This window comes from Cibotium barometz, chromosome 59 (genome assembly GCF_041138505.1).
Source record: "Cibotium barometz isolate CiBa-2024 chromosome 59, ASM4113850v1, whole genome shotgun sequence".
Taxonomy (NCBI): domain Eukaryota; kingdom Viridiplantae; phylum Streptophyta; class Polypodiopsida; order Cyatheales; family Cibotiaceae; genus Cibotium; species Cibotium barometz.
In genome coordinates this window covers 22,677,507-22,688,471 of record NC_141104.1, presented here as the reverse complement: position 1 = coordinate 22,688,471, position 10,965 = coordinate 22,677,507, and the positions used below count along the sequence as shown (strand labels likewise).

General features: G+C 42.8%; 1 protein-coding gene across 1 annotated transcript; it reads right to left on the bottom strand.

The window, feature by feature from the left end:
* Positions 1–269: 269 nt before the first annotated feature.
* LOC147605610 (pheophorbide a oxygenase, chloroplastic-like) lies at positions 270–9,300 on the bottom strand. The gene is made up of 7 exons (XM_086793229.1): positions 8,656–9,300; positions 8,317–8,552; positions 8,092–8,218; positions 1,934–2,070; positions 1,642–1,801; positions 902–1,177; positions 270–739 (listed from the first exon to the last, which is right to left on the bottom strand). Exons 1-7 carry the CDS (start codon positions 9,157–9,159, stop codon positions 485–487), a joined length of 1,695 nt encoding a protein of 564 aa, XP_086649355.1. The 5' UTR covers positions 9,160–9,300; the 3' UTR covers positions 270–484.
* Positions 9,301–10,965: the final 1,665 nt, after the last annotated feature.

The following is a 10,965-nucleotide window of genomic DNA, read 5'->3' as shown; positions in this document are numbered from 1 at the left end:
AAGAATGTGAGCTTACAAGTTCCACACATTGTCTAAAAATCTTTTCTAAAATCAATATCTATAGATCTTGTCTTCTAAAGTTCTAAACATTTTGAATCCCGAAATCCCAAAAACATCCAAGAGACACCACAATTGGTACCCCTAAGGATTTCCAAAATTACACATCCCACCAACAAGAGACATATTTAAGGTTTAATAAAGCTAATTTTTCAACTTGCAAAGCTCTACATCTTGCCTCAAGTCTATAACCAAATATCTGACCTAGAAGCTTTTCAAACGAGATTTCATATCTTAAAATTTTATCTTAGTGCAGAGAGTAGTAAAGTCAAATATTTGAAGAGAAAGAGGCAATGCCCTTATCATCTCTAATTTGAGAGAAACTGAAGGCTTCTACAATTAACACAGTTACGGATGATACAATCTCAGCTGTAATTCTATATAGCTTTACTATGTACAAAATTACATGATAGCTTCTGAAAACATTCTAGTCAATCTTTGCATGGACATAATCAACAAATACAAAGTTCTTTTCCAATTCCTTTAGAATAAACACCAATGCTGCACTAGTAGCTGCTCCGGTTGCCAGCAGAACTCGAATACTCATGTCAGCAGGTATTCCTGCCATGGCCGTGAGTAACACGGTAGCCCCAAGCAGAAATCTCTGCAGAATCTTGAAGGTCACATAGGCTTGTTTGCAAGAAGAGCACTTGAGAGTATGCTGGTCATATCGATCTAGCATCTGTTTCCAAAGTTCCATAATAAAGCAGTAGCCAGTTAGATGAACCCAACTCACTCTATACTCGTTGAAGCTCAAATGACCTCACATTAGCCCATTCAGAGAAAATGACCCCATACCAAAGGACAACCAACAATCATACAAGGATTAAGCAGCAACAAGCACCTGTTTCCTTGTTAGAACAGTAGATGGAAGGGGCCCAGAACTGCTGCCAGGAGCCCAATCTGGTTGGCCATTACCATGGCGGCGTAGCCAATTACGAAAAGCCAGGACAAAACGGTCCGCTTGGGTGGGTGTGAAAGTGATCTTCATGTACTGCTTGTTCATGTCTGCAGCATCATTGCTGTTGGCATACAAAATTTTCTCTTGCCCTTGGAGAACAATCATGTCCCCATCATATACCTTATTCGAAGTCCAATGTTCATGCCAACGAGGAACTACCTGCCCAAACCTCTAAAATGAGAAAACAACTCATTTGGCTCACAAGCATATATCTCTGTGTTGAAGTTGGAACTTTCTCATTACACTATTGAGTTTACAGAAAAGCTAAACAAAAATCTTTCCCACCCCTTCATCTTTTGGGGACATTGCACGTGACTTCCCTTTTACAGACTTGCCAGGATTGTCAGGAGATCCTTCATCCATTAAGGACTGGCCGGTGAGATCTCCGTGTGTGAGCAGCATGTGGGTAAAGGCGCCAACATAAAACCACAACTTGCAAGCCCAGACATTACAGACATCTCCCCTTTTTTCAGACAGGCGGGATTGGACAGGGAAGATATTCCGTCCCTCGTGAGGGACGGGCAGGTGAAATCTCCCTTTTACCCCATGTGGGTAGGCATGCATGTAAAGCCCCTAATGCACAACCACTTACAAGCAACAACACCACATTACAAGTGCTTTACCTGCCACCATGCTGGCCCAGGCATAAGAAAGCGAAAGAAGTTGCGAGCACTACAAACAATGGAACGCGTCTTTCCAGGAGCTAGCGGAACGTTGAAGGAGCATATCCAGACAACCCAAGTCTTTTCTCCGAACAAAAAGTTCTTCACAGGTATCTCTATCCTGTAAGTGCCAATTGCAAATAGTCAGATAAAGGTAAAAGTGTTTCCTGGCCATACAAGCAGACTAAATCAAAAGAAAAACTAGCAGCAAAACTCTTGTTGCTATCGCAGTACTATCGTTTTTCAATCTTACTTGTTTACTGCATAGCAAGGGGCAAGAAACTCAGCACTTATTTTTGGGGTATCAGCATTCCCACCAGCATATCCCCATTCACCTGAAGACTCCACTTTGAATGGCAAAGGCTTTGCTCTGTCCCTCCGCCCAGTGACCTGCAACAATATAGACAACTGAGATTCAGAGAGTAGTTTTTGATCCCGACACCTGCATTGCCTCTCCTTCCATGCAACCCGCTGCATTGCGTGTGGACTTCTCAACCCCAACCCGAGCACTCAACAAACTCCCCCGTTCTTGATACGACACTTGTAGATCGATCTCAGCTCTACTCAAATCATAACAGCCTTGATATCCAAAAAGCCTTGTTAACAAGTAGAGATACATAACAGTTAGGCTTAGTAACATAAGAGAGGGCCTCTTCTTGGCCACCCAACCTTTACCTAGAAAAGAGCATAAGAGAAGCCCACGTGCAATACCCTTGCATGTTCGTGTTAGAAATAAGCAAATAATTATCCATCAACAAATAGAGTGTGCAAATGTTCAAAGGTTTTGGGGTAACTTGAGGAATATTCTTTAGTGCTCCCTTTTATGTACTTTTGGTCCTTATAAAAGGCTCACCAACTAATGGAGAAATCACTCTTACTCTTGCAACCTTGGCTCATTCTTGCTTTTGCCATTCATGTGTGTTCCTCTCTTGTGCTACTCTCGTGAGCTTTTTCCATTCATGTGTGTTCATCTCTTGTGCTACTCTTATTTGTATTAATCTTCTTCTTCATTAGCATTAATCATCATGCTTAATCATAACTTCTTTCCACCCTAAGCTCTCCAAAGTGTTGGGATTCGGACTCCGGAGTCGTATGTGTGCATGTCCATCTCATGTGTCCACCGTGTATCCACCAATGTGTAAGTGTATAGGTGTGAACACCTATTCAGTTGAAAACCCCTTATACGTGTAAGTGTGTTTGTGTGTGCGCACTGTGAACACTCACTTTTGTGAGTGAGTGAGTGAGTACATGTGAACCACCTCTTGTAGCCACCTGAGTGTTTGTGTGTCAGCAGTGATGTCATGATTCATCAATTAGCCATGTGTCATTGTCCCATGGTTTGTGTGTTTAGACATGGCACTGCCTTGATCACGAGACATCCCCTTCTGCTCAGCTTGATGAGGGGAATCCAACTTTTTATGTCTTTGACTTTGGATGACTATCATCATCCCTTGACTGCTCTGGGATTCCAACTTTGTCATACTTCTTCCCTAGCAACTTAACTGAATCTCCTGTTCTGCCTCAATTCCACTCCATGACTGTGCATTTGTTCCAATGGTGTCCCCTTGCATGCATACCCTTGTCCCTGAACGCATTGACTTATGATTCCTAACTCAGGCTGCACCTCATGTTCCCCGGCATAGTTGCTATGAAACGCGTTTCAAACTTTAGCAGACCCGTTTGAAACGTTTCAAACGTCTGGGAGTTTGAAACGCGTTTCAAACTTGGCTTTTTATTTTTTAATGTTATTTAAGACGGGTCATATCAGTCGATTCAGTCGCTTTCCAGAGAGCAAAAAAAACACGCCGTGCATAGTACAGAGGAGAAAGTTGACTGTCCTTCCCCACACTTGCCTTTGTTCGTGTGATTTCTCCGCCACCCGCCCCCTCGGGACCTGTGCACCGTAACTTGAAATTTGGGCAACATCCTTCCAGGCTTCCAAAATGCCTCGTGCTAGAGATTCAATGTGGACTCATGTCATTCCCATGGGCAAGTATGGGGGTTCAAGCACTGAAAAATGGAAGTGCAAGTATTGTGATAAGGTCTCAGGTGGATCTGCAAACAGGATAAAGGCTCATTTTTCAGGTCTAAAAGGCAAAGGCATTGGTGCTTGTGATAAAGTGCCCCAGGATATCAAAGCCTCTCTTCTACAATGGAGGAGGGAGCAAGAAGCAGCCATGAAAGGATTTGGAAGCAGCCATGATGACATGCAGGAAGAGGAGGAGGATGTCACCAAAAGAGCTAGAGTGGGTGATGAACAAGAGATGCAGAGTCAAACGACTGTAGGTTCCACCTCTACTCCTTGTGCCCACAGGTCTTCCTTGCCCATTAGGCCTTCTTTGAAGAGTGCAAGCATTAAAGCTCGTTTTCAAAAAGCAACAGTTGCTGAGGCCACCCGTGAATTGACAAGGTTGTTTATTCAGTGTGCTTTGTCATTTCACATTGTGCGCACTCCAAGATGGAAGAAGACCATGAGAGCCATTAGCCGCATTGGGTATGAGTGGGAGGGTCCCAAATATGACTCCTTACGCAAGAAGCACTTGAGAGATGAGAAAGATCTTGTAGAGCTTGAGATGGAGCCTTTGAAGGCAACATGGCATAAATATGGATGCACCATATTATGTGATGGTTGGACAGATATGCGGAAAAGGAATGTTTATAACATTTTGGTGTCCTCCTGCAAGGGCGTAATGTTTATGCATGCCATTGATGCTTCAGTTCCAGGGACGGTGGTGATAGGAGCCTTTATATGGCAACACATACGCTAGACAATGTTAGAGATTGGTGCTCAGCATGTGGTGCAGGTGATTACTGACAATGGCTCTAATTGTGTGTCCATGAGCAGAATGTTAGGATGAGTTCCCAGAGATAGTGTGGACTCCTTGTGCAGCACATAGTCTTGACCTCATGATAGAGGATGTTGCTAAAATCCCTTGGATTTTTGAGATCTTTGCTATAGCTCGGAGCATGGTGAGGTTTGTTACCAAGAGGCTAAAAGTCCTCTACATGTACCGTGCCCATAGTGATCTAGAGTTGCTCAAGCCCTCAAAGACCAGGTTTGCGTACATGTTCATTGTGATTGAGAGGCTAGTGAGAGTCCAGCAAGGGCTACTCCACACAGTTGTGTCACGAGAGTGGATGGCATGGGAGGATCAAGAGCAGCCCAAGGCAGTGGCATTTGTGCGTGCTGTGATGCGAGAGAGTTGGTGGGATGATGTCAAAGCACTTGTGAAGGCCACTCAGCCTCTTTACAGTGTCCTTCGCATCACAGACATGGAGGGCAGCACTCTTGGTCTCCTTTACGAGTTCATGGACCGTATTGGAGAAGCCCTGAATCAGTGCACCGTTCTATCAGCAGAGAGGTATGTAATATGCAATATGCATGTCTTTCCAGTTTTGTACTTGTCGGGTTTATTTGGCTTTGGTTGTTGGTGAATTGTTATTCGTGACTTGGTCTATGAATAGGGTCCAGGACATCACGGAGGTTTGGAACCGTAGATGGAATTGGTTTCATAGACCAATCCATTTGATTGCCCATATACTGCATCCTCTATGGCATAATGAGGAGCAGTTCAACAACGAGAAGTTGGAAGAAGGGTGGCAACAGTACATCCAGAGGTGGACAGGAGGTGATATTAATCTCTTGAGAAAATTGGAGGATGAGCTCTTGGTATATCGCAATGGGAGCCGTGTGTTTGGAAGACCCACCGCACTACTAAGAGAGACACAGCTACAGCCAGTCTCATGGTGGGAGAAATATGGGATTGGTACTCCATTACTGGTAAGTGTTTAGTATTCAAATGTTACATCAATAATAGCCATGAACCATGATGCAATGGAAGGTTAGTGCTTTATCATGACTACTTACAAAGTTTTATGTCCTTTCTATGACAGAAACGCCTTGCATTGCGAGTCCTCTCACAAGATTGCAGCTCTAGGCCTTGTGAGAGGAACTGGAGCACATAGGCTCTCTTCCACACAAAGAAGAGGAACAAATTGAGCAGTGCTCAATTAGAACGGTTGGTTTATTGTCATTGCAACCTCCGTCTAATTGAGCAACAAGGCAATCCAATCGAGCCGCGCCAAGTGAATGTCGACAAGATTGACAAAGGATGTACCGGATATTCCTCAGGAGGAGCGTGACATCTATGCTATGCTTTACGAGGAGTTGATGGCACCAGCTCGTATCACACGAGTGCATGCATCTAGAGATGGAGCTTCTACGAGTGCTACGGCTACAGAATCTGAGATTTATGGAGCTGAGGCAGAGTCTTCTTCCGGCACAGAGTCAAAGACATCAGAGGATGGAGATGACCACGAGGAGGAGTCGTCGTCTCCGTCTGAGGAGGATGACTCCTGACTCCTGACTCCTGATTCTATTTTCTACTTTATTTTGTACTATGTACTGTGTGTCACATGTGACACGGATTGTGTTTGACTATTTACTATTGACTCTTGAGCTTACTTATGATGAGCATTTACCATTGAGACTCTGTGTCATGTGATTTGTCTATTTAGTATTATCTATGATTGTTGATTCATGAATCATGATTGAAACCTGCAGGCTGCAGCCTGCAACCTTTGAAGTTAAAGTTTGGCATTTGAACTTTGTAGTTTGTACATATTCAGCATACACCATAGCTCATTTCTTTCTTGCATTGTTTTTATCTAGGATTGAAGTTTGAAACTTTGAGTTTGAAGTTTGAACATGGATGACTGCCTTGGCATATTTGGCATTTGCTATCCCATGGGCCATGGGCCCATTATGCATAGATGATAGTACATACTTATTACTAAATCCTGATACATCATACAAGCATGCATATATTCAACATATTATCATTTTATCAATGCTATCAATGATCCCATATATTCTGGCATATAAATATCATATATGGTATTGATTTTTCACATGCCAAGATGGGAAAGTTTGAAACGCGTTTCAAACTTCTGGGAAAGGTTTGAAACGTTTCCAAAATGTTTCAAACGCGTTTTTGAAACGTGTCGCTACTATGTTCCCCGGAACCAATGAGGTACTCCTTTGAAGACCTAACTTCCATGGTCTAAATGCTAAGGATTCACCTAATGCATGTCTGGCCTTCTTGATGCTTCTTAACTGCTTGCATTTACCTTGGTTGGACTGTACATCCCTTATGACAGTGCCCTTGAGAACTGCGACAATGCCCTTGTGGTGCAAGTATGACGCCCCTAGGGTGGTTGGTAGGGTGGGTGTTACTACTAGTCAAGCAATGACTACTAATCCAAGTATGGGAATTTTACATCTGATGTGAAGCTTTGGACCTGCAATGCTTGGTGATGTGGCTGCACCTGATGCTCTCCTGGAACGTCGGAACGCAGCGAAGGCACGTTCCCGGAACGTCGGGACGTTCCGGGGGGGGGGGGGAATATTAATTAAGGTTTTGCTTGCAGAAATGTATGTTCATGTCTTGGGGGAGCAAATATTATGAAGCATATTTGGCTATCCGTATACAAAAAGTTACATTTTTTTGTGTCATATGCTGACATGTCATATGACATGTTCCGCGACGTTCCCGATCCGCTCCCGTTCCCGTTCCCACTCCCGTTCTAGCATCCGACGTTCCCGGAACGTTCCCGTTCCGTGGTAACTATGCTTCAAGCACCCCATGCTTCATCCCTACGCAACATAGAAGATCCTCTCATCTTCAGCTGGCATATGTGCATATCCTCAACAGGTCTAAACTTTCATAAGTGGCTTCATAGAGTCTTCTACAGTGCTATTCGGTCAGCGTATGGTTCAGCCTGCGCACAGTATTTTCCGTCCTTGTGTTTGGTAGTCCACAGTCATCATTCACATCATTGTACAAAGTTCTCCAAAGTAATACAAGCAAACACTCTTGCTTGCAAGGGGGCCTTCGATGGGTAATTAGGACCCAATCAAGTGTCCACTCTCATCTTTTGTCTCAAGTCTTCTCTCTTAAGTAAAGTGGATTGCATAAACTCACAGGTTTAAAGAAGGCTTTGTTGCATGTTACGACGGTCAACCTATTGCATGCTACACCAAGGCTTTGCACGTGGAGCCAAGTCTCTACATGCTTCTAACCTCCAGCTCAGGGGTGCTCTATGGGTGGGCACTGAGCTAGATGCCAGTGTCCTTATGCTCCTATGATTGGCTAACCACAAGTGGTTTACATTTACAGGATATGGTCCTAACAAGAAGTGGTACAGGGTTGCATAGATCATCATGGTCTTTTGTTAAGACATTAATAAATCTCTCTCTCTCTCTCTCTCTCTCTCTCTCTCTCTCTCTCTCTCTCTCTAGAGCTGCTTTGATCATACAAATTTGAAACAAACCGTAACAAAGAATTGTAACAATCTAGATTTCCACAAATGTTTCCAAGAAATAAAAAGCTTTAAGCAAATAAGAATGACCTTGTGATGTGCAAAGTTGATATGTGACGGATCCGAGACATTCTCCATCAAAGTATCATAACCATAAAATAGGTCCCTTTGAATCGTCACAGTTGAGAAACTGGGATCATCAAACACTGACGGCAATCTGCCACCAATGCATGAAGAATTTATTTTATAACATCAAATTAATCTTCAAAATGTAAATATATGCATGGCAAAAGATTGCAACGCAAGCCTACACACTTTGGGGGTTCTGTTTGGAGAGCTGTTTCCCATCCTTTTGCATCCGGCCAAACAAAGAGCATCCCCTGTGCTACTAATGTTGGGAAAGTAGTTACACAAGCTCGAGACGATGAGACTGCTTTTGCTTCGGGGCCTTCAGAAGCAGCTTGAGGAATACAACCGCAAGATCCATCAGATTTGAATGACCAGCCATGGTATGAGCACTGCAGCCATCCATTCTCATCGATTCTTCCTTCCTGCATAAAAACTTTTTTAAATTGAAATGAACAAACACTAAGAGTCACAAAACAACCCTAGAAACGAAGAGAACACAGTGCAGTGATGGGACAAGAGACTTACAGAGAGAGGGGCCAGGCGATGGGGGCACTTGTCAAGGAAGGCCTTCCAGTTCCCTTCAAGATCACGCCACAGGACGAGCTCGATGCCAAGGAGCTGGATGGGGGTGGGGAGGGAAGGATCCAAGTCTTCCAGCAGAGACACAGGGTACCAGTGATCCTTCCACACAAACTTCTTCTGGCCCTCCCCCTCCACCGCTGCATCGTCCTCCTGCTGCATCCTAGGGTTTCCCTCTCCAAACTCTAAGCCTTCATTAGGGTTTCCTCCTTCAAAACCTTGCTCTAAACCTGTCTGAGGGTTTTCTGATGGCCTAGGAGGCGCTACTGTTGCAACCACTTGCTGTTGATAATAATGAGCTCTCCCGGTGAGGCCTCTCCTCCTCCTTTTGGAGATGAGGTCTCTGGAGATGAAGGCATGCCGTTTTGCTGGGCCTGCTACTTTCCTGCAGAATGAATCCGGGTGAGGTAGCTTCCCACAGTAGACTGTCTGTAGTACTAGAGTGTCCATTGATGGGTTTCTTGCTGCAGATCCCCAGGGACGTCAACGAAACTAAAGCTCGTGTTCTACAATCGAAAAATTAAACAAGGATATCCCCAGCGACGTCAACGAAACTAAAGCTCGTGTTCTACAATCGAAAAATTAAACAAGGATATCCATAACCTTAGAAATACATTTTGTATTTTGTATGTTTTCTCATAAGTTTTAAAAATGCAATATCTTTATGGAAGGTAGAAGATAATTTTTTGTATTTTGTATGTTTTCTCATAAGTTTTAAAAATGCAATATCTTTATGGAAGGTAGAAGAGTTTTTTTTTTTTCATCAGGTCTTATGCCATTCCTAGTCTCACAGTGGAATTTCACCCCGCTACACACACCACAGTACCTACCACAAAGGGGTACCACCCTTTAATGGAAGGTAGAAGAGATTAATCTTCTCTATCTCTATAAATCTTAAAAATAGACAAGAATGAAGTCCTCTTCAACAACAATTATATGTATATCACTATTAAGGAAACCGAGACATACCTAGTGGAGTTTCATGACATGTATGATGTCACCATTTCCACTTTCTTGTTCCATGGCTACTAGCCTACTCATTTGTTAAGAGATGACTAGTTGATTTATGGGTCTTAGTGGCATTCATTTCCATACTTGGTGTATTTGGGTCAATGTGGAGCAGTTTTGTTGAAAGCTTATGGTAGACCCTTAATAGAAATATGAGAAAAAAGAACTCACAAAGCTAAAAAATAGATGAAAACTCTTGCATGAGACACAAGAATGGGTTAAATCTCCCCCACCATAAGAGTGGCTCACGTCCAATTCATGGTGTATTTAAATATATTTCCCTTGTATAAAAAGCAAGAGCCAAAAATACATGATGCCAAAAATATGTATCTCCACTTTGGGCTTGCATAAATCTAAATACAAAAGTGTGGACACACTAAGGTTCACCCATGAAATAAAACTAATGTATATAAAATGTTGCACACTAATATGCACATAAAATATCACTGTCATTGCCGATCATAAATAATCGCCACGCACCATGCATCAATAAATATCCGTCCCAGTGGATCCATGCACACCTCACACACTAACCCTACCACCACTGATATGCACTGACATCCACAATATAAGCTTAAAATATGTGACAAGTTAGAGGTGATCAATCTCGCTTACACATAAAATAAATATCCATCACATAAATCCATAAATGCCAAATAATTCTACAAATTCCAATAATTCCAACATTCCTCCCTGGTGTGAAAAGCAACTGTCCTCAGTTGCTAAACATGCAATACCTCGAAGTCGGTACCTTTGCATATTCCAATAATTCCAACATTCCTCCCTGTGGTGTGAAAAGCAACTGTCCTCAGTTGCTAAACATGCAATACCTCGAAGTCGGTACCTTTGCATATTTTGCAATACCTCAATTCGATTACCTTTGCACGAAAGAAAATATCAATTTCAAAATATCCACCAAAAAATTTGTGATTCTACAACATCAAAACCTCGTGTAATACCTTAAGTCGGTGACCTTTACACGGAAAGTAACCATTACCTTAATTTGGTGACCTTCACACATATCAATGCCAAATACCAATATAAACTACCAATCGTGTGATACCTCAATTCGGTGACCTTCACATGACTACACTGGTCTCAATACCAAGTGTAATACTCACTACAACTGTCTATGAAAGGAGTCGATCAGGGCAGAGTGTGTAACAAGGGCAGGGAATTCACTGAGATTCTTCTATAGGATGATTCTTGTACTTTACCAAATATCAGACATAAACATTGCCATTACGA